Source organism: Ranitomeya variabilis, chromosome 1 (genome assembly GCF_051348905.1).
Source record: "Ranitomeya variabilis isolate aRanVar5 chromosome 1, aRanVar5.hap1, whole genome shotgun sequence".
NCBI lineage: Eukaryota > Metazoa > Chordata > Amphibia > Anura > Dendrobatidae > Ranitomeya > Ranitomeya variabilis.
The window spans coordinates 256,658,667-256,683,529 of record NC_135232.1 but is presented as its reverse complement, the minus strand read 5'-3'; the positions used below and the strand labels follow the sequence as shown (position 1 = coordinate 256,683,529).

The following is a 24,863-nucleotide window of genomic DNA, read 5'->3' as shown; positions in this document are numbered from 1 at the left end:
AACCTGCTCCACTTCTTGTTCCAAAGCAGTAGCAGAATCTGCAAGTTTTTGAAGCTGCTCTTTTTCCATCTCAAATTCATCTAATTTTCTCTGTAGGTCTTCTTCCACCATGTGTTTCGCTTCTTGTATCTGATGGAATGCAGCCTCCTGGTCCAACATGTCAGCCTATCAGGAATTTAGAGGGGGAAAAAAAAGCATTTTAAAGGAATGTCTTATTTCTACGTAACGTTAGATGGTGGATTTGTTCCAAAAACATTTTTCTCGACCATCTAAAATACACTGCTCAAAAAAATAATGGGAACACTTAAACAACAGAATATAACTCAAAGTAAATCAAACTTTTGTGAAATCAAACTGTCCACTTAGGAAGCAACACTCTTTGACAATCAATTTCACATGCTGTTATGCAAATGGAATAGAAAACAGATGGAAATTAGTAGTGCAGCTCATCCAGGCTGGATGCGCTACCAGGAGACAGACCAGTACACCAGGAAACGTGGAGGAGGCCGGAGGAGGGAAACAACCCAGCAGCAGGACCGCTACCTCAGCCTTTGTGCAAGGAGGAACAGGAGGAGCACTGCCAGAGCCCTGCAAAATGACTGTGCCAGAAACGTGCATGTGTCTGCACAAATGGTTAGAAACCGACTCCATGAGGATGGTCTGAGTGCCCGACGTCCACAGATGGGGGTTGTGCTCACAGCCCAACACTGTGCAGGATGCTTGACATTTGCCACAGAACACCAGGATTGGCAAATTCGCCACTGCTGCCCTGTGCTCTTCACAGATGAAAGCAGGTTCACAATGAGCACGTGACAGACTTGACAGAGTCTGGAGACGCCGTGGAGAGCGATCTGCTGCCTGCAACACCCTTCAGCATGACCGGTTTGGCAGTGGGTTAGTAATGGTGTGGGGTGGCATTTCTTTGGAGGGCCGCACAGCCCTCCATGTGCTCGCCAGAGGTATCCTGACTGCCATTAGGTACCGAGATGAGATCCTCAGACCCCTTGTGAGACCATATGCTGGTGCGGTTGTCCCTGGGTTCCTCCTCATGCAGGACAATGCCAGACCTCATGTGGCTGGAGTGTGTCAGCAGTTCCTGCAAGATGAAGGCACTGAAGCTATGGACTGCCCAGACCATTCCCCAGAATCCGATTGAACACATCTGGCACATCATGTCTCGCACCATCCACCAACATCACATTGCACCACTGGCTGTCCAGGAGTTGGCAGATGCTTTAGTCCAGGTTTGGGAGAAGATCCCTCAGGAGACCATCCCCCGCCTCATCAGGAGCATGACCAGGCATTGTAGGGAGATCATACAGGCACGTGGAGGCCACACACACTACTGAGCATCACTTCCTTGTCTTGAGGCATTTCCACTGAAGTTGGATCAACCTGTAACTTCATATTCCACTTTGATTTTGAGCATCATTCCAATTCCAGACCTCCGTGGGATATTAGTTGTGATTTACGTTGTTAATTTTTAGGTTTTATTGATCTCAACACATTCCACTATGTAATGAATAAAGATTTACAACTAGAATATTTCATTCAGTGATATCTAGGATGTGGGATTTTAGTGTTCCCTTTATTTTTTTTGAATAGTGTAGGTTAAAAGACTTCTAAGGAGAGAAGACTGTATGTATAGTACAATCTTTGGAAGTTTTAGTTCTGACTTAGTTAAGAGATGCTCGCTTACCTCAATAGTTTGCAGTTGTGCAGCAATGCGTTCCTTTTCTTTGATTGTCCGGTGCTGTGTCTCCGACAGCTGGTGTGAAAGGGTTACATTCTCTATTTTCAGATGCTCCAGAACACCAGCCTGGCTCATCTGCCCAACCTATGAAAACATTTCTTATTAAAAAGTCATCCCAATTGATGTAATTCAGTTGAATTCCCAATATTAAGGACACAGGGATTTACCTGGATGTTTGCCATCTCACTTTGGAGTCGGACCCGTGCTTCTTGAGCTAGTGTGAGTTGCTGCTGGTACCACTCCCGTGTCTGCTGCAGAGACGTTATTTCTGCCTTTGAGGCTTTCAGCTTATTAGTTAATGTTGTGCGGTCCAGTTGCACTTGCTGCAGTTGGTACTGAAGGGACACAGTTTGTTGTCGCAGATCATGAACTATTTCAAATAGAAAGCAGATAGTTTCAAGTGATGGCAATACTTTTCTTTATTAGCCATTTAAGAACTATTTTTGGAAAAAAATAGTTTAATAACTTTGACTGACAGAGTTCCAATTAATATTTATTTAACTCCATTCCTGACATCCTCTGTAGATGTATAGAATAAGTTGGTTTTGGGTGTATGGAGCGGGATCAGGAACTGAGCCAGTACAATATCTGGCAGCTGCTGGCTGTATAACACAACGGAGATCTAATCAAAATTGTTATCTCAAATCGCTGATGGTGGCATTTGGGTGCACGATCTTGGAAGGAGGGGTAGAGCCACTCCATGCGTCCTTCGACCCTCATATTATTTCAACAGTGTTCTTTATACAAATTATATATAGGTACCAAATTTTAATCTCACCAGTGTTGTCTTTCTGGATGATTGTTCTTTGTAACTCTTCAACTTTGCTCATCAGACGTTGATATTGTTCTTCTGCAACCTGCAAATCATTGCCTAATGAAACCAGGCTGCTGCTTTTAGCTTCTAAGCTGTTCTGAAGATCGGCCATTGCTCTCTCTAGATCGGTACATGACTTCTTCAGGGTCACAACTTCTGAACTTAGATTCTCCTGCTTTTGCTGACTGGCCAGGCTGTGCTCAACTTCTGCTTGAAGTCTGGTGCTTACAGCTGCTAGCTGGGCCTGAAGTTCAGTCTTTTCCTTAAGTGCCTGTATTACAGATGCACAAATCATACAGTTCAATTAGTAATGTTGTTCCATTTCATCTGGTCACAGACAGAAAACTGATTTAGGAGGCACAGATATACTTCTATGAGGAGAGCTGACAGATATGCTTTAATTTTTACAGAATTTGCATTTGTAGTGGCAACAGTGTTTAAAAAGATTGAAATTAAAAAACACTTTTCACCTGGCTGGCATCTGCTGATAGAGTCTCCAGCTGTCCCTCCAGTCTCATCTTTTCCTTGAGGACCTGAAGTACTTCATCATGGGTGCCAGCAATGGAGCTCTCCATAGAAATACTGCACGTAAAAAATACAGACAACAAATCATTGTTAAAATGTCCAGACCGCAGGCCGCATGAATCAGAGCATGGCTGCATGCATGTTTTTCTCATAGTCAACTGTACACTTTAGAGAGATTAGTCTGATGCAATCTCCAGGTGGCATCTGAATGCAGGTCTCTCACTATACAAACACCACATTCCCTCTATAAAGCTGTCAAGGTATGGCACCAGACTAATATTGTGTCTTGCTATAGTCTCTAGCCAGCTTATCAGAAATATTGGAGGTCTTCAGAAATAAAACATACCTGGCTGCAGTCGTGCAGCCAGGCTCCGATTCAGTGGTTTGTGAAGTGTGAATCCACCGACAGGTTATGTTACAGATACAGGTTCATAATAGCAATATTAATACTAATAATAAAACAAAAATAAACTAAACACTGCTCTAAAGGGGAAAACTGGCCTAAGTTCAAAATTAGCAAGCAGGTCTAACATGGTGAAACATGCACACCGTTAGGATTCCGCTCTGTCACACAATTAAGCATACTCGCAGTCACTTGACAACCACTTTCTCTTCTGCTACTCTCAAAGAAAAACTTTTAATTTACATTAAGGTTCTGATACTAGATTTTGAATAGCAGAGAGAGAAAAGTGATGTTAGCTTGTAGTTTTCAAAACCCTTTAGCATGATTGGGAAGTCAAACACTTCTTACCTGCTCGATATACTGTCTCTACGGCTTCTAGGTTCCCCATTCCCTTCTGTGACCTGAGCATGTTGTTCTGCAGCAGCTGCTTGTAGAACATCTCTGAGTGATGGGAACTGTCCGACATCTTCTGCAGGTATGCTCTGACCGTTAACAATGTATTCTTCTTCCCGCCTCGGGGACACAGCACTCAGGTAAACACCTTGTCCAGCAGACACACTGCTATAAGTAGAGCTATCACTTTCATTTCCATCTTGCCTTATGTTCAAATCGCTTCCATCAAACTCAGAACTGTTGTCAGCAAAATAACCAATACTCTCAGGTCGATGTCCTCCTTCAACATTGATCTCCGACACTACAGATGTATTACTCCCTCTGTTGGGCTGTAGAGATCCAGGAGAAGAATCTGAATACCCTACACTGGCACTGTTTGTTTCTGACGATTCTTTGCGGTAATCTGCCAGTGAACGGATCTTACTGGAAGACTTTGAGGATTTAGATGACCTTTTCTCTTTGGAAGACGAAGGAAGTCCAAGACTGCCCAGTTTAGGTCCTCGTGGGACACTTGTGCGTAAGAAGGAATACTCCTTAGTCATTGCCAGAGTGTTAGCCCGAGGAAGATTATCCGGATTAAACATAAGTTCAGGATCCAAAGTGCTCGATGGCCGATTTTTAGGAGTTGATTGGCTAGACTACAAGAAAATATAAATAGATTAAAGTCGATTATTGGATGCAATTTTTTCCATGTGGCAATCATCTGAATGTCCAACCTGTATGGGGACAAGTGATCGTTACTATAATCATTCATCCTAATACAGTTTTTGAACATTTACGACATCACAACATTTAGCATGTGGGGATGACCCGCAAACCTATAATTCCCATGAACGTTTGTTCGGCTGAACATCTCATATAAATGTTACATTTTACAGTTGGTGAATGATCTACCTTAATCCCCATAAACAATTTTCTTTTTGCGGTTTCATTTAGAGTTAGAGTCCTAACTTTTTTTTTTATTTTTCCCATCAACCTAGAGGAGAGATATTAAGACTCTTTTTTTTTTGCGGAACACGTTTTTCTGAATGACACTATTTGTTTTTACCATGCAGAGTAGGGGTCTCCAACTGTGGCTCAAGAGCCCCGTGTGACTCCCGGACTCATGATGTGCGCTTTACAGCTGTCAGCTTGGAGTAATAGCTATGAGGAGTAGGTGTCCAGATGATGACATTTCTGAGAAGTCCTGCACAGAGGAGCAGATCTGGATACTCATACACTGGAGGAAAGAGGGGGAATGGCAAGATGATTGATGGAACAATACTTTATGGGGGTAACGTTGGCACTGCTGGATTTAAGTATCCAAGATCTGTTGATTCCAAGATCTGTTGATTAAAATATACTTTTGTTCGTGGCACAACCCCTTTAATTTTTAAGAAAAACAAAACTTCAGAGAACCATAACATTTTTATTTTCACATCAATATAGCTGTGTGAGGGCTTGTTATTTTTGCATGTAGAGCCATTTATATTTATAGAATTTTGGGCTAGATACATTTTTTTTTTGCAGTGATACAGCATCCCAAAATTGTCAGACATTTCTATTTTTTCTCTCTTTACAGCATTTACCAATAGGATTATTTAATTTTATATCTTGACAGATCAGCGCTGAGATCTCATCTTCTGAGATCTTGGTGCCAAGATCTCCATCTGCGCATGCGCCACCCCCGGCCGGCAGCCATTTTCACGGAGTCCAGTCCACCGCAAAGGAAACCATGTCACTGCGCGGGCTCTGGGCTTTCACAAGATGTCAGCAGAGCCCCCACAGCACCAGACCCCCGCAGCACCGGACCGCTCCGCACATCCGAACACCCCCTCATCCCAGCTTGCAGCCGGTAAGGTATATCCGAATTATAAGATCCACCTTCATTTCCCCCAAAAAAAATTTTTGGGGAAAAAAGTGTGTTTTATAATCCTAAAAATACGGTAATTAGGTATAAGGGAGATCCCAAATATATTGTGCAAAAATGTAATAGACAAACATGTCTGAAAGAGCATAAAAACAAAGAATTAAATAGAGTATACCTATAGTCAGTAACCCGTGGCTCCTGTGACTCCACTTGGAGCAGTGCAGCCAATAAATAAGGCTATATGATTTTATGAAAAAATACACAATTGCAAATGCAAAAACAACAGGGGGAAGTTGACTTGGTCAGGAAAAGTTCACTTAACACACTGGTAGTGCATTATTTACCTAACACATCAGTAGTGCATTGAATTTATAAGGCAATATTTACTTTCACACACCACTAATTTGAGCTACATTTAAGTCTCAGGAGTTAACTCCTGAGATCCCAGTCACCTGCCCTTCAGCCTATTAATTTCTGTAGAGTGGTTAGACAGTGCTCACCTCTACCCCCCATCAGTGCCAGATCCAAAACTGTTATCTGTCCTGCAAAATCAAAAGGTTGGCTGCTTTATTAAGGTACCGTTACACTAAACGACTTACCAACGATCACGACCAGCGATACGACCTGGCCGTGATCGTTGGTAAGTCGTTGTGTGGTCGCTGGGGAGCTGTCACACAGACAGCTCTCTCCAGCGACCAACGATCAGGGGAACGACTTCGGCATCGTTACCCCTGCAGCACCCGGGTAACCAGGGTAAACATCGGGTTACTAAGTGCAGGGCCGCGCTTAGTAACCCGACATTTACCCTGGTTACCATTGTAAAAGTTAAAAAAAAAGTACTACATACTCACATTCTGATGTCTGTCACCCGATGTCTGCGCTTAGTAACCTGATATTTACCCTGGTTACAAGTGAACACATCGCTGGATCGGCGTCACACACGCCGATCCAGCGATGACAGCGGGTGATCAGCGACGAAATAAAGTTCTGGACTTCTAGCTCCGACCAGCGATATCACAGCGGGATCCAGATCGCTGCTGCGTGTCAAACACAACGAGATCGCTATCCAGGACGCTGCAACGTCATGGATCGTCGTCGTTCTCGCTGCAAAGTCGCTTAGTGTGAAGGTACCTTTAAGGTACCTTCACATTAAACGACTTTGCAACGATAACGATAGCGATCCGTGACGTTGCAGCGTCCTGGATAGCGATATCGTTGTGTTTGACACGCAGCAGCGATCTGGATCCTGCTGTGATATCGCTGGTCGTTGCTGAAAGTCCAGAACTTTATTTGGTCGTCAGATCGGCGTGTATCGTCGTGTTTGACAGCAAAAGCAACGATGCCAGCAATGTTTTACAATGGTAACCGGGGTAAATATCGGGTTACTAAGCGCAGGGCCGCGCTTAGTAACCCGATATTTACCCTGGTTACCATTGTAAATGTTAAAAAAAAAAACAGTACATACTCACCTTCTGATGTCCGTCAGGTCCCTGGCCGTCTGCTTCCCGCACATTTACAATGGTAACCAGGGTAAACATCGGGTTACTAAGCGTGGCCCTGCGCTTAGTAACCCGATGTTTACCCTGGTTACCCGGGGACTTCGGCATCGTTGGTCGCTGGAGAGCTGTCTGTGTGACAGCTCTCCAGCGACCACACAGCGACGCTGCAGCGATCGGCATCGTTGTCGATATCGCTGCAGCGTCGCTTAATGTGACGGTACCTTTAGACTAGTTCTCCTTATCACTGCTCACTTTCCCCATGAACTGCTCAGTCCTGTGCTTCAAAGGCCATGTTATCTCTACATGTAAATATAGCGATAACAGCCACTGTCATTCCTGAATGTGCCACAGTAACACATTTAGGTCTTCAAAAAAAATGCTGCTCAACCATTAGGCCATGTGCACACGTTCAGTATTTTTCGCTTTTTTTTCGCTATAAAAACGCGAAAAAAACGCTTACATATGCCTCCTATTATTTACAGTGTATTCCGCATTTCTTGTGCAAATTTTGCATTTTTTTCCGCGAAAATATTGCATCACGGAAAAAAAAGCAACATGTTCATTAAATTTGCGGAATTGCGGGGATTCCGCACAACTAGGAATGCATTGATTTGCTTACTTTCCGCATGTGGCTGTGCCCACCATGCGGGAACTAAGCAGATCATGTGCGGTTGGTACCCAGGGTGGAGGAGGGAGAGGAGACTCTCCTCCACGGACTGGGCACCATATAATTGGTAAAAAAAAAAAGAATTAAAATAAAAAATAGTCATATACTCACCCTCTGATGGCCCCCGGAGTGTTCCCGCCTCTCCGGTGCATGCTGCCGCTTCCGTTCCTATAGATGGTGTGTGTGAAGGACCTGCGATGACGTCGCGGTCTTGTGATTGGTCGCGTGACCGCTCACGTGACCGCGACATCATCGAAGGTCCTGCACACACACACCATCTATAGGAACGGACGCCGCTGAGGAGATCAGCTGTCTGCAGGTGAGTATAACCATTTTTTTTATTATTTTTAAACATTCTATCTTTTACTATTGATGCTGCATAGGCAGCATCTATAGTAAAAAGTTGGTCACACTAGTCAAACACTGTTTGACAAGTGTGACCAACCTGTCAGTCAGTTTTCCAAGCGATGCTACAGATCGCTTGGAAAACTTTAGCATTCTGCAAGCTAATTTCGCTTGCAAAATGCTAAAAAAAAAAAAAATGCGAAAAAAACGGGAAAAAAAACGCAAAAAAAAAAAATGCTGATTTCTTGCAGAAAATTTCCGGTTTTCTTCAGGAAATTTCTGCAAGAAATCCTGATGTGTGCACATACCCTTATTGTCACTCAAGGAGGAGCAATTGCAACATGCAGCTTCGAACCCTGCAAACCTAAACTTCAATGACTAAATGGCATGTTCTTCAATTTTATTGGTTAATGTCGTTTTTACATTTTATTATTTCTTTAAAAATTCCTAAAATATTTGCAGGGTCATTTGTTTATATAGACATAATTCCTACTGTATTCAAAACTGCAAGCACAAAAAAGTAAAGGATAAAAATATAGCTTTTTTTTTTTAATCTAAATAGCTCTGCAGCCTTTGTAAATTTGGTAATAGTCCTGGCAAATTAATATTCAAATTTTATCTCATAAGTTCATTAATTGTTTCAGCTGTTGACTTTGTGCTCACCCGTTCCTGTTGGCGCTTGACTCTGTACTGTTTTAACTGTTCCTCTAAGCGACGCCTGGCTTGCAAACGTATTTGCTCCTCTCGCTCAAGCGGAAGAGGAGCATCACTGGAGGCTAAAGAGAAGACATACATCGAAAAATTAGAAAAAGAATGTGAGAACACCTAGTTAATAATAAAAAAAACTAACAAAAACCCAACGTTACATCTGCTTGTGATCTAGTGTGGGTCATTACAAGTTGCCAGCATAAGATCCTATCACTGCTTTGTTATGTCAGTGAGTATAGCATGAGTCTGCTGAGGCCACTGACTAACTCTAGAGGTCACGTGGTGGTACATCAGATCACAGGCAGGTTGTAAAAGTCAGCGCTTAGAGGTATATGCATTGGTTTGGAGGGGGATTGAAGATATTAGAAATTTTTACTTGGTTTGGGTGGGGTGGAGGAGATTACACTTCATTCATTGCTTCTCTTTTTTATAGTCTTTTCCCCTTTAAATGAGCAATGCAACAAGCTTGGCATGCAAGATAAGCGAAAAGATGCAAACAAGGTAAACAAGAAAATAATGAGTCTTCACAGATAGTTATATGCATCTTGCTATTATATATTACTGAACGGAACCAGATATGTCCAAAAACGTAATTTATGTGCAGATGTAGGGTTCTGCTGGTAAAGAGAGTTAAAATACTGCCTGGTTACCTTACTGGAAGTGCGGCTAGAGGGAGAAAATTAACTTATATCCTCCATGCAGCCGCTTGCTTTCAGTCACAGGGATGCTGCAGAGAGCGGTTACAGTCACCGCTCACTACCCAGAAAGTGCTACTTTAGTCTCTTCCCCAGCACTTTGTCTGCTGTGCAGCATGTGTGAGTGCAGGGCAGGCTGACAATCAAACTCCAGGGGAGTGATTACAGTGGTGTGTCAGTGTAGGGAATGGAGACTGTAACCATTCTTTGCACAATCCTGTACGACTGAAAGCGAGCGGCTAAAGGGAAAATACCATTTCATTTTCTTCCTGTAGCTGCTCTTCCAGTAAGGCACCCAGGCAGGAATTTAATGTCATTTACCTGCAGATTAAACCCTATATCTGCATATAGCAGTTTTGGACATGACAGATTCCCTTTATCACATTTCATTTTTTGGATGCATTCATTTGTCAACTATGTTGAACATGAATTTGGGAAACTTTTCTCTATGTAAACAAAAATTGTCAATTTACCTTTAGTACATGATTAAATAATGGAACTAAATGTATAATTATTAATATTACTCCATTTATAATTTAGGTCAATCCAATAATTGGACAGGGCTGTGGAGCTCAGACGAGGGGATTCATAGGTTTAGATTCAGCAAAATATGTTTTTAGATAGTTTCAATATTCACACTAGCTTCCCTGCTCTGTTATTAGCATCCTCTCTTTTGTAAAGTTGGTGAATCAAGTGCTTTGTATACATTAGGGAACACCTTTCTATACATGACTTGATAAAATAGTGCAGTTTACTTATCGGAATATGATATCTCCTTAAAATTTTTATGCACAAAAGTAGAAGGCTATATTTACCAAGTTCAGTTTCTACAGGATCCATGAAGGATATATGTTATGATCCATTAACAAAATTTGACCAAATTCTAAAGCCCTGCTACATGGGCCAATAATCAACCAAACAAGCATTTGTAAGAATACTCATTCCTGATCATCAGCCTGTGCAAACATAGCAGTTATTGGCTACCAAACAAACAAAATGCTTGTTCATTGGCTGATTGGACCGTTCATTTGGGTCTAAACATTATTGATAGTGGCTGTATATCTCCCATGTCATAAGAATAGGCTGCTGACAGTATGGAGACTGTATGGTGACACAATCATTTGATCCTTCTACATTTGGCATCAGCCCATATTAAAGGGCCTTAAGTAAATTGCAACTTGTGCAAAGCTATGCAAAAAATTATAAAGCAGCATTTTCTGTTATGTCAGCACAATCTAATGCAATATTCTAAAAGAGGAAACATTAATGCGTTTTTTCCCACAAACAAAAGTTCATTTTATTCACTAGATCTTGTAATAATAATAAGTTCTACAATTAGATGTAGCTTAAATAGGTTTTCCCGCAAACAAAAGTTCATTATAATCAATATATCTTGAAATAATGAAAATCTCCACAATTGGATGTGTTTGAATAAAATGTTCCTGTGCGGAGATAATCTTATATATGCCCCCTGCTGTGTACTCTGTAATGGCTGCTTCTGACCGTACAGGGACATGGTCTGATCAAACCACATCTCTTGGGCAGGGGAGGAAGCAAGGAGTATACAGACGGGACAGCACAAGATGACAGCTGATTGTTTTTATGAGGCAAAACATTTCCCTGCCTGTTTTTAACCCCTTCACGACATGTGCCATTGCGTCTCCTCCTTTGGTGCAGGCTCCGATGCCTACATATTTTCCAGCATATCACAGCTGTTTTGATCAGCTGACATGTGCCCTTAACAGCTGCGGGTGGAATCGCAATCCACCCACGGCTGTTAACATGTTAAATGCCGCTGTCAATCTCTAATAGCGGCATTTAACACGCACGCGCCGGAAGCACTTCATAAACCACACCCATCGGTGCCCCATCACAAGATTGCAGGGAGCCGATGGGTTGACCTGACAACCCATGGTCTGCAGGAGTCCACTGTGATTGTCATAGCTAATCTGCTATGAGCGCCCATCCCGTTAGCACCGTTGCTTTGCAGCTCTGGGGTCCTGGGTTGAAATCCCACCAAGGACAACATCTGCAAGGAGTTTGTATATTCTCCCTGTGAATGGGTTTCCTCTGGGTACTCCAGTTTCCTCCCAAACTCCAAAAATAAAATGCAATAGCAGACAAACAAAACATTTTATCTACCCACAAATGGTATCAATAAAAAAAGTCAGCTCGGGGCGCCAAAAATAAGCCCTCACTCATCTCTAGATCCTGAAAAATGGAGACACTAAGGTTCTCTGAAAATGGCACCATTAAAAAAAAAAAAAAAATTTATAAACAATTTTTTTTCACCACCTAAATAAAAAAAAAAAAGAACCTATACATGTTTGGTATCTACAAACTCAATGACCTGGAAAATCATGATGGCAGGTCAGTTTTAGCATTTGGTGAACATGGTAAAAAATAAACCCAACAATCAATTGTGGAATTTCGCTATTTTTGCAGTTTCAACGCACTTGCAATTTTTTCCCCGTTTTCCAATACATGATATGGTAAAATCAACAGTGTCGTTCAAAAGTACAACTCGTCCCGCAAAAAAACAATCCTAATACAGCCATATTGATGGAAAAATAAAAAAAAAAAAAGTTATGGCTCTGGGAGGAAGGTGAGCAAAAAACAAAAACGCAAAAAAATTAAGAATGGTACGGGGAAGAAGGGATTAACCATTGTTCTACCTCACAGAAAGAATCAACTGTGATCCCATGCTGTAATGTCTGTATACTCTTTTCCTTCCTCCCCTCCCCAGGAGCTGTGGTATGATCAGACCATGTTCCTGTACAGTCAGACACGGCCATTACACAGCACACAGCACATTTATAAGATTATCTCAGCACGGGAACATTTTATTCAAACACATCCAATTGTGGACATTATTTTTATTCCAAGATCTAGTGAATAATATGAACTTTTGCTTGTGGGACAACCCCTTTAAGGAGTGCGTCTCACGTGTTTGCTTTTGTTTCATCTACGTTATTTCGCTAGTAAATACATTAAAAAACTGAAAGCTGCCAATGGCATAGTTCCCACTGTGACACTGCCTGATCAGTAGCCGGTCGTGCCAGAGTTTGTGGCGACACGCTTCATGGAAACAAGTAATGGTAACGACTAATCATCAATTTCTTCATACAGTCTCATGGAGGAATGATACTGGTCAGTGGTTTTTAGTGTTAAACTTAATGCGAATACGCTACTTTCTATATGTTCAAGTAGTTAAATTACTTGCTAGATTAAAATAACAGGTCAATAATTTGTGTAAATTTTTGGAACTTCATTTTAATATAAAATCATCACATGCAGAATTTGTAAGAAAGTTGAAAGGTGCAAGGCAATAAATGGAATTGCTCTCTAGAAAAAGTGCTTACACAGGTCAGTTTCCTGCATATGAAGGCTTAGCTTCAGCGACTGCAAAGCTTCTTTTCTAAGAACTAGGCCCTCAGTACTAGTCTCCGATATGAGGTCATTGAAACCAGCCACACCTGGGTGTGCTGCTGTACTGCAGGAGCCGATGGCCGAGGCGGAGGATGGAGGATGCTCGGAGTAATGTGGTTGAGGCCCATTCTGACACAAGGCTCCAGATCGCGGCTCCATACTGCCCCCTAGTTGTGGCAATTTTTCAGAATGCATACCTGTCATAGAAAGAAATGCTAGTTAGATTAAATGTCTTAATATAAAATAACAGAATGAACAACACAAGCCCATGCCCAAAGATCCAAGAGTGGTGGCTTGACTTTAATCTTTTTGGCTTCTAAATTATGTCTGACCTGTTCACACGGGAAAGCACATGCAGCTTGGGACAGTATGAGGTATAAATATGACTTGTTCTTTTTACTTGACGGACAGTCACATGAACTGCAGCACATCAAAAACTTTTGATATATATATATATAGTTAGTAGGAAAGTAAAATTTATATTTTAGCTAAGAAAAGATTTTACTGCAGTCTTTATTATGCTTCTGCTTTTATAGGAAGAAAAACATAGTACACATTCTGATTGTGAAGACATCTGCTGTGTGGCTCAGCCTGGCAGTAACGCACACCTACCTAGTGCTAACACTAATGTGTAAATATATAGAATAAGAACCAACACACGCCTCAGATGGGAGAGTTCTCCCAAACCTCATTTTTAATACATTTAAAATGAATGACAATTTTGCACATAGTTCTGAATCTACAGCTGTAACACAGACATATTTTTCTCCAGGTGAACAAGCTACAAACAAAACCTGTGTAGTTCGAGAAGGTGGCACACTGTTCCTGCTGATGATGGGGGCAGTAGTGGCAAGTCAGTCCTGCTCATAAAGGAGGTAGGTGGTAGCACACTGTTCCTGCTGATGATGGGGACACTAGTGGCACGTCAGTCCTGCTGATAAAGGGGGTAGGTGGTAGCACACTGTCCATGCTGATGATGGGGGCAGTAGTGGCACGTCAGTCCTGCTGATGATAAAGGGGGTAGGTGGTAGCACACTGTCCCTGCTGATGATGGGGGCAGTAGTGGCACGTCAGTCCTGCTGATGATAAAGGGGGTAGGTGGTAGCACACTGTCCCTGCTGATGATGGGGACACTAGTGGCAAATCAGTCCTGCTGATAAAGGGGGTAGGTGGTAGCACACTGTCCCTGCTGATGATGGGAGCAGTAGTGGCACGTCAGTCCTGCTGATGATAAAGGGGGTAGGTGGTAGCACACTGTCCCTGCTGATGATGGGGGCAGTAGTGGCACGTCAGTCCTGCTGATGATAAAGGAGGTAGGTGATAGCACACTGTCCCTGCTGATGATGGGGGCAGTAGTGGCACGTCAAGTAGTAGAAGACAGCGCCTCAAACGTTGGTGAAAAAAAATCACATTTTATTCCGCCTCCTGTGGCAACGTTTCGATCCAACAGATCTTTCTCAAGATCAAAAGATAAAAAACGTTGCCACAGGAGGCGGAATAAAATGTGATTTTTTTTCACCGACGTTTGAGGCGCTGTTTTTTCTACTACTTGGTATGGACTTTTTTCCGAGATCAACTCCCTGGTTGTGACGTGCGTCTTAAATAGTATCCTGTAGGATCCTAGCTATATGAGGTGCGGTTTAACTTATAATTTTTGACTGACTAGTGGCACATCAGTCCTGCTGATGATAAAGGAGGTAGGTGGTAGCACACTGTTCCTGCTGATGATGGGGACACTAGTGGCACGTCACTCCAGCTGATAAAGGAAGTAGGTCGTAGCACACTGTTCCTGCTGATGATGGGGGCAGTAGTGGCACGTCAGTCCTGCTGATGAAAAAGGAGGTAGGTGGTAGCACACTGTTCCTGCTGATGATGGGGACACTATTGGCACATCAGTCCTGCTGATGAAAGGGGTGGAGAGGTAGCACATCATTCCTGCGCAAAGGCGAACAAAGACAGAATAGAGCCTTTTGTTAATAAACAGTATATGGGCCCTTTTTAGTCTAATAGCCCATCATAGTGCAGAATTCCACTTTATTTGGAGGTGGAAAAGGACTCCATTACCTCTTGGGTCCCTGCACAGGTAGCAAGAATGGTATATTTTCTCTGTTCCTGCCAATGACACAGGAGAGGGGGGGGAGTAGAAAATAGGCATATTGTTCCTGTTGATGACAGGGTGGGGGGGTTAGTTGGGGCACATTGAACCTGCTGAGGATGCTGAGGTGTGTAGCGGAACATTGCTCTCTCTGCACCAATCAACTATTGGTGGACAATGTGAGCAGAGGAAATGGAACTGCTTTTTGTCTGTTGGTGATGGAGCAGCCCTGGATGAGCTAGTGTGAGGTAGTGAGCAGAACTATAGTCCAGCCCCTCGGATACCGTGCATGCCCAGGAGCTGATCTATAGTAATAAATAAGACAAGCGAATCAGCAGGGATCAGGAGTAGTGACGAGCGAATATACTCGTTAATCGAGATTTCTCAAGCACGCTTGGGGGTCCTCCGAGTATTTTTTAGTGCTTGGAGATTTAGTTTTTCTTGCCACAGCTGAATGATTTACATCTGTTAGCCAGCATAAGTACATGTGGGGATTCCCTAGCAACAAGGCAACCCCCACATGTACTTGTGCTGACTAAGAGATGTAAATCATTCAGCTGCCGCAAAGAAAACAATCTCTGAGCACTAAAAAATACTCGGAGGACCCCCGAGCATGCTGGAGAAATCTCGAGTAACGAGTATATTCGCTCATCACTAATCAGGAGCTACTTCACATGCACCAGAATGTGCACTTCTGAGATTCCAGCCAGCTCACAAGGTTATACGTAATGTTGTAACTGCGCATGTTAGTCCACCACTCCAAGCCAACAGTAGTGGCCAGCATCCTAGGCAACGAGCTAGGCAAATGATGAGAATCATACAAGCTAGAAAGCTTTCTGCTACAAGCTGCAGAACTTATAAAATAAAAATAAACACAGAAAAGATAATTATTAATTACCCTACCGAAACCCAGGGCCAGCTCTTTGACGTTGTCCTGGTGCCTGTCTGCCTGTCGAGCTGAAGTCACATCCATCACCACTCAGCGGTTGGCTCTGTTAACATGTGCAGAGCCCTGAGCTCAGTGATTGGCTGCAGCTTTGTAAACGTGATCAGAGCTGCAGACAAACATAGATCAGGGCAATGGTGGAGACCCGTCTCTGGTAAGACATACTTAGTTTGCTTTTTATATAACTACCCCTTTAATTGCAAACTTACGGTACTTAGCTTTACAATGTTTATAACATAGCTCTTTGCAGCCAAGAATCACTCTATGCTGCTACTACATTGCTGCGGGATGCCGATGAATGGGATCGCATTTTGACTCGCAAGATCATGACAGGCAGGTAAAAAAAAAAATTAAAAAAATCACTTTTTTTGCAACTTATTTATCACGTTTGCAGTATCTTGCCGGTCACAATTTAACCTCATTCCACCAACATCACGCTGTTATCTAGAGGCACAATAGACCAATTTTGGGTTATTGACCTGTGTAAGGGTGCGTGTCCTTGTTCCGGATTGTTGGCACTTTGGACAGAGCGGAAAACCCGCTCTGCCCCCTTCTGTACGCGAGGTGATTCCGGATGTGTTCATTGCACACATCCGGAATGACCGCACCCCATACATAGGACCCTGTTATTTACCTTGCGACGACGGTGATTTCTAAAAAGACGCGCCGCATGTCCGGAAACGCAGGGCTGCTGAATGTGTGTTCGCGCGCATAGTGAAGACGGGATTTCATAAAATCCCCTCCACTATGCTGTAACATCTGGACGCTGCGGTTGTAAGCAGCGTCCAATCCGCAGCTAATCTGGATGTCATCTGGCCAGTGGACACATACACCCTTACACCCCAAATTGCTGTGCAGCCCTAGCCTTAATGTAGGACTAAACATCATTGTGAGTAGTGCATCTTCCCCTGTAAACAGGAGACATGCTGCTGATAATAACAAGATATGGTAAACAATGGACCGTTTGGTCCCTATAACGGTTTAATCGGTCCATGTAAAAGGACATTTAAAGGGAACCTGTCAGTAGTATTGGAGGAGGAATTTTTTTTTCTTCTCTAGCAAGGTAGCGCCGCCGGCGCAGTAGCAGCTACGGGATCACAGCTATCAATATATATAAACCCAGACTCATAAAGCCAAGTGTCCAAACACCATGTCCTGGACACCACCAAATCCTGCTCCAAATAGCAATCTGATTATTCAGGAGAAGAAAAGGAGCGTTCAAAATACAATATTAAAAAAATATATAAATTTTATTAAGACACTGAAAATACACATACAAACACGTATTTAAAACTAAGGACACTAAGACCCATCCCTTTGACCCGGACAGTATTACAGAAAGGTCACATAGTGATAAAGAGGTTGTGTCATGTCCGGAAACAGCCTATAGACCTATACATATACAAAATCATACATCTATGATCCAATATATGGACCTATTTTGCAGCTTATAGGTAATGCTAGTGTATTTATGATCCAAACTCCGGAACAAACTACAAAGGACCCACCATACAGCTAGTACCATAAATGCAAATAGCGTAAAAGATGCGGTAATGGTGGTCACCTAAAATTCCTCTTACCCAGGTGCAGGAGATAGGTAAAGTTGGGCGACACCCCCGACGCACGTTTCGCTCCAGCGTTCTGTTAGCTTTCTCAAGGGGAGCATTATCTATTACCTATAAGCTGCAAAATAGGTCCATATATTGGATCATAGATGTATGATTTTGTATATGTATAGGTCTATAGGCTGTTTCCGGATATGACACAACCTCTTTATCACTATGTGACCTTTCTGTAATACTGTCCGGGTCAAAGGGATGGGTCTTAGTGTCCTTAGTTTTAAATACGTGTTTGTATGTGTATTTTCAGTGTCTTAATAAAATTTATATATTTTTTTAATATTGTATTTTGAACGCTCCTTTTCTTCTCCTGATTAATGGGATCACAGCTATGCAGACCGATATCTGCTACTGCGCAGGCGCCATTTTCAAAGGGATTTCTTTTTTCTTAATATCAGGATAACCTCAACCATAATAATTATATACACATGTGATTATGCTGCAGCGCATGTGCCACGGCTGGTACCTGTTATTTTTTTTTTAGTATTTATATATAACACTCGTTATGTTAACTAGGGGGAGGACACTGAGGGATCAGTCACCTGTCAAAATCCATACTGGTGAATACCTAATCAGAGCACCACATGAAGCCCCCCCCCCCCCCCACACAGGCTGCCCCGAAGCACGGGCATATCATTAACTATGAACTGAAAATAAAGATTAATCAACAATGACAAGACGGATTTCATCAACCTAGGTATCGCTGTAATCAGAATAACAGTGCCAACCTGACACTGTCTGTAGGTTACCGTGCATGATCCAGCTGACAGGTTCCCTGTAACCCCTTAAGCCCCGAGGGTGGTTTGCACATTAATGACCGGGCCAATTTTTACAATTCTGACCACTGTCCCTTTATGAGGTTATAACTCTGGAACGCTTTAACGGATCTTGGCGATTCTGACATTGTTTTCTCGTGAGATATTGTACTTCATGTTAGTGGTAAAATTTATTCGATATAACTTGCGTTTATTTGTGAAAAAAATGGAAATTTGGCGAAAATTTTGCAATTTTCCAACTTTGAATTTTTATGCCCTTAAATCACAGAGATATGTCACGCAAAATACTTAATAAGTAACATTTCCCACAAGTCTACTTTACATCAGCACAATTTTGGAACCAAAATTTTTTTTGTTAGGGAGTTATAAGGGTTAAAAGTTGACCAGAAATTTCTCATTTTTACAAAACCATTTTTTTTTAGGGACCACATCTCATTTGAAGTCATTTTGAGGAGTCTATATGATAGAAAATACCCAAGTGTGACACCATTCTAAAAACTGCACTTCTCAAGGTGCTCAAAACAACATTCAAGAAGTTTATTAACCCTTCAGGTGTTTCACAGGAATTTTTGGAATGTTTAAATAAAAATGAACATTTAACTTTTTTTCACACACAATTTATTTCAGCTCCAATTTGTTTTATTTTACCAAGGGTAACAGGAGAAAATGGACCCCAAAAGTTGTTGTACAATTTGTCCTGAGTACGCTGATACCCCATATGTGGGGGTAAACCACTGTTTGGGCGCATGGCAGAGCTCGGAAGGAAAGGAGCGCCATTTGACTTTTCAATGCAAAATTGACTGGAATTGAGATGGGACGCCATGTTGCGTTTGGAGAGCCCCTGATGTGCCTAAACATTGAAACCCCCCACAAGTGACACCATTTTGGAAAGTAGACCCCCTAAGGAACTTATCTAGATGTGTGGTGAGCACTTTGACCCATCAAGTGCTTCACAGAAGTTTATAATGCAGAGCCGTAAAAATAAAAAATAATATTTTTTCACCCCCAATTTTTTATTTTCCCAAGGGTAAGAGAAGAAATTGGACCTCAAAAATTGTTGTGCAATTTGTCCTGAGTACGCTGATACCCCATATATGGGTGTAAACCATTGTTTGGGCGTATGGCAGAGCTCGGAAGGGAAGGAGCACCATTTAACTTTTCAATGCAAAATTGACTGGAATTGAGATGGGATGCCATGTTGCGTTTGGAGAGCCCCTGATGTGCCTAAACATTAAAACCCCCCACAAGTGACACCATTTTGGAAAGTAGACCCCCTAAGGAACTTATCTAGATGTGCTTTGAGAGCTTTGAACCCCCCAAGTGTTTCACTACAGTTTATAACGCAGAGCCATGAAAATAAAAATTCCTTTTTTTTTTTTTTTTTTTTTTTTCACAAAAATTATTTTTTAGCCCCCAGTTTTGTATTTTCACAAGGGTAACATGATAAATTGGACACCAAAAGTTGTTGTGCAATTTGTCCTGAGTACGCCAATACCCCATATGTGGGGGGGAACCACTGTTTGGGCGCATGGCAGAGCTCGGAAGGGAAGGAGCGCCATTTGGAATGCAGACTTAGATGGATTGGTCTGCAGGTGTCACGTTGCATTTGCAGAGCCCCTGATGTACCCAAACAGTACAAACCCCCCACAAGTGACCCCATATTGGAAACTAGACCTCCCAAGGAACTTATCTAGATATGTTGTGAGAACTTTGAACCCCCAAGTGTTTCACTACAGTTTATAACGCAGAGCCGTGAAAATAAAAAATCCTTTTTTTTCCCACAAAAATGATTTTTAGCCCCCCAAATTTTTATTTTCCCAAGGATAACAAGAGAACTTGGACCCCAAACGTTGTTGTCCAATTTGTCCCGAGTACGCTGATACCCCATATGTTGGGGTAAACCCCTGTTTGGGCGCACGGGAGAGCTCGGAAGTGAAGGAGCACTGTTTTACTTTTTCAATGCAGAATTGGCTGGAATTGAGATCGGACGCCATGTCGCCATGATGTGCCATGATGTGATCAGGCCATTACGCCTGATGTGCCTGAACAGTGGAAACTCCCCAATTCTACCTGAAACCCTAATCCAAACACACCCCTAACCCTAATCCCAACTGTAACCCTAACCACACCCCTAACCCTGACACACCCCTAATTCTAATCCCAACCCTAATCCCAACCGTAAATGTAATCCAAACCCTAACCCTAACTTTAGCCCCAACCCTAACACTAACTTTAGCCCCAACCCTAACCCTAACTTTAGCCCCAACCCTAACCCTAACTTTAGCCCCAACCCTAACCCTAACTTTAGCTCCAACCCTAGCCCCAACCCTAACCCTAACCCTAGCCCTAACCCTAATGGGAAAATGGAAATAAATACATTTTTTTAATTTTATTATTTTTCCCTAACTAAGGGGGTGATGAAGGGGGGTTTGATTTACTTTTATAGCGTTTTTTTATATCGGATTTTTATGATTGGCAGCTGTCACACACTAAAAGACGCTTTTTATAGCAAAAAAGTTTTTGCATCTCCACATTTTGAGACCTATAAATTTTTCCATATTTTGGTCCACAGAGTCATGTGAGGTCTTGTTTTTTGCGGGACGAGTTGACGTTTTTATTGGTAACATTTTCGGACACGTGACAGTTTTTGATCACTTTTTATTCTGATTTTTGTGAGGCAGAATGACCAAAAACCAGCTATTCATGAATTTCTTTTGGGGGAGGCATTTATACCGTTCCACGTTTGGTAAAATTGATAAAGCAGATTTATTTGTCGGGTCAGTACGATTACAGCGATATCTCATTTATATCATTTTTTTATGTTTTGGCGCTTTTAACCGATAAAAACTATTTTATAGAAAAAAATAATTATTTTGGCATCGCTTTATTCTGAGGACTATAACTTTTTTATTTTTTTGGTTATGATGCTATATGGCGGCTCGTTTTTTGCGGGACAAGATGACGTTTTCAGCGGTACCATGGTTATTTATATCCGGTTTTTTGATTGCGTGTTATTCCACATTTTGTTCAGCGGTATGATAATAAAGCGTTGTTTTTTGGCTCGTTTTATTTATTTTTTTCTTACGGTGTTCACTGAAGGGGTTAACTAGTGGGACAGTTTTATAGGTTGGGTCGTTACGGACGCGGCGATACTAAATATGTGTACTTTAATTGGGGGTTGTTTTTTTTAGATAAAAATGTATTTATGGGAATATTTTTTTTTTCTTCTTTATTTAGGAATTTTTTTATTTTTTTTTTACACATGTGAAAATTATTTTTTTTTACTTTTTTACTTTGTCCCAGGGGGGGGGACATCACAGATCGCTGATCTGACAGTTTGCACAGCACTCTGTCAGATCAGCAATCTGACATACAGCCGTGCAGGCTTACCAGCGCCTGCACGGCACCCAAGTACTCCTTGCAGGACCCGGATGCAGCCCCGCGGCCATTTTGGATCCGGGGACCGCAGGGAGGAGACGCTCGGTACAAGGTGAGTACATCGCCTTGTATCGATCGTCTCAGGGAAGCACGCAGGGAGCCCCCTCCCTGCACGATGCTTCCCTGTACCGCCGGTACAGTGCGATCATGTTTGATCGCAGTGTGCCGGGGGTTAATGTGCCAGGGGCGGTCCGTGACCGCTCCTGGCACATAGTGCCGGATGTCAGCTGCGATAGGCAGCTGACACCCGGCCGCGATCGGCCGCACTCCCCCCGTGAGCGCCACCGGTCGCTATGACGTACTATCCCGTCGGTGGGAATTAAGGCCCACCCCACCTCGACGGGATAGTACGTCATATGGGATTAAGGGGTTAAACAAGCACCAATCAATTGGTTCTTTCACTGGAGCTTGTGTAAACAAGTCTTAAAAAAAAAAAAAAGCGTAGGTGATAACTTATTGATAAAATAATTTATTGATTGGTGGCTATCCAACCACTCAGACTCACATGAATCAGCAGAACAGTGCACTTTTATCCCTGAACACTGCTGCACTCATTCTCTGTGGAGCTGCAGAGCGCTGTTAGGGTATGTGCACATGTTGCAGATTCCAGTGCGGATTTTTCTGCGCAGATTCTGCAGAATCCACAGTTAAAACGACGTGCAGACTTTGTGCAGATTTCACCTGCGTTTTCACACCTGGGGATTCCTATTATGGAATAGGTGTAAAACGTTGAGGAATCCGCACAAAGAATTGACATGCTGTGGAAAATAAACCGCTGTGTTTCTGCGTGGAATTTTCCGCAGTATGTGCACTGCGGATTTGGTTTTCCATAGGTTTACATGGTACTGTACACCACATGGAAAACTGCTGCGGATCTGCAGGACTAAATCCGCAATGTGTGCCCATACCCTTAGGGTTTCTCCTGCAGCCCCGTGCAGAATGAATGGCACAGCAGGAGGGCATACACACTGCAGCTATACACTAAGGCTACTTTCACACTTGCGTTTTTAGCAATCCGTCGTTTTGGGCAAAAAACGGATCCTGCAAATGTGCCCGCAGGATCTGTTTTTTCCCCATAGACTTGTATTGCCGATGGATCGCGACGTATGGCCACACGTCACGTCCGTCGTGCACTGGATCCGTCGATATTTGGCGGACGGTCGTAGCGAAAAAACGTTCAAGTGAACGTTTTTTCGTACGTCGCGTCCGCCATTTTCTACCGTGCATGCGCGTCCGAAACTCCGCCCCCTCCTCCCCGGACTTTACACTGGGCAGCAGATGCGTTGTAAAACTGCATCCGCTGCCAACGTCGTGCCACAATTTTACAACGTGCGTCGGAACGTCGGCCCGACACATAGCGACGGACCCGTACCGACGCAAGTGTGAAAGAGGCCTAACAGGGATAAAAAGGTCCCATCAGGGATGAAAATAAATATAGTGCATTTAGAATGTGAAAGCTATCCTGATGGATCATCTTTATGACAATCTTTACAGTCAGTCATTGTGAGAAGTACTTGAAGCATACTGTACAAACGACGCACAAATTAGATCAGAGTAATTTGCACTATATCCCCAGATGCTGCCTGGCTGTTGGGGAATATGGTTCCCACTACTGATAATGGTTGCATCTGCTATTCCTTATTAGTTTATGCTGTGTGTGACAGCAAACCTATTCCGCATAAATAAAAGATGACAAATTAAGTTTGTAACTAAAAGGCATGGGATAATTATATTCCGGGCTTGTGAGTAATAATTTTAGACTTCTATAAAGGAACGTCTGAATTCCAGTGTGAGTCAGCTCCTCAGAAATAAACTCCAGCTGCGTATATTATGGCTGCCCTGAGTCGGAGCGCGTCATAGCCGTGTTCTTGGCTTGTACTCCTCAGGGACATTTGTTACAGCTGTTCTGCCCAAGGGTGTAAACACATGGACTGGAAGGAATTTACTTCTAACATGGGTAACCTGCATTGTGGCTCCATCTGCTCTAATGACAGGCAGCCATGTAACTAGTGCATCTAACCTTTCCGGGCTGGATCTTTCTCCTACCGTACGTGTATACCAGGAGCCAACATAAACTCTATAGATGAATGAATTGTATGGACCCATTATGCTTGCAAGGCATCCGTCTTTGAATAAGAGCGCCGCACCTGTGTAAAGGTGGTGTCTGGTATTGCAACTCACCCCTAGCCATTTCAATATACAGTGGTTTGGGAAAGTAGTCAGCCCCCTTTGCTTTTTAATATTACAACCGTTGTTTAAATATTTTTGGAATCCAATTTGTGTGTGATGCATCAGCACTAAATAGTCTAAATTAGTGAAGTGACAAAAAAAAAATACGGGCAAAAATGTAATTTATGGCATAAAATAAAGAAATACAAATTAGCATGTGCATATGTATTCACACATTCTGCTGTGTGCTATAAACATTTCTGGTGCAAGCAATTCCCCTCATAAGTCACATGCTTAGTGACACGATGTCCCCCTGTGTGCAATCTTAGTGTCACATGGCCTGTCAGTATATACACATACCTTTCCTGAAAGGCCACAGAGGCTGCAACGCCATTAACCCCTTAATGACAAAACCAAATTTTACAATTCTGACCACTGTCACTTTATGAGGTTATAACTTTTGAACAATTCAAAGTATCGCACTGATTGTGAGACTGTTTTTCGTGACATTGTACTTCATGATGATGGTAAAAAGTCTTCGATATAACTTGCATTTGTGTGAAAAAAACTAAAATTTGGAAAATGTAGCAATTTTCAAAGTTTAAAATTCTTATGCCCTTAAATCACAGATATAGATCACACAAAATAGTTAATAAACAACATTTCCCACATGTCTACTTTACATCAGCACAATTTTTGAAACATTTGTTGTTTTTTTTAGGAAGCTATAAGGGTTAAAA

General features: G+C 42.5%; 1 protein-coding gene across 2 annotated transcripts in view; it reads right to left on the bottom strand.

Annotated features, from left to right (window-relative positions):
• Positions 1-24,863, bottom strand: part of GOLGA3 (golgin A3) — a 74,419-nt gene that overhangs the window by 34,822 nt on the left and 14,734 nt on the right. Inside the window, exons 3-10 of one of the 2 annotated variants that reach the window (XM_077293366.1) lie at positions 13,014-13,277; positions 8,912-9,024; positions 3,844-4,526; positions 3,038-3,149; positions 2,532-2,838; positions 1,921-2,123; positions 1,700-1,837; positions 4-165 (exon numbers count right to left, since the gene is read on the bottom strand). In XM_077293366.1, coding sequence (XP_077149481.1) covers positions 4-165; positions 1,700-1,837; positions 1,921-2,123; positions 2,532-2,838; positions 3,038-3,149; positions 3,844-4,526; positions 8,912-9,024; positions 13,014-13,277 — 1,982 coding nt within the window. The remainder of the gene's footprint in view (positions 1-3; positions 166-1,699; positions 1,838-1,920; positions 2,124-2,531; positions 2,839-3,037; positions 3,150-3,843; positions 4,527-8,911; positions 9,025-13,013; positions 13,278-24,863) is intronic. The other variant, XM_077293367.1, reaches the window with a different exon arrangement.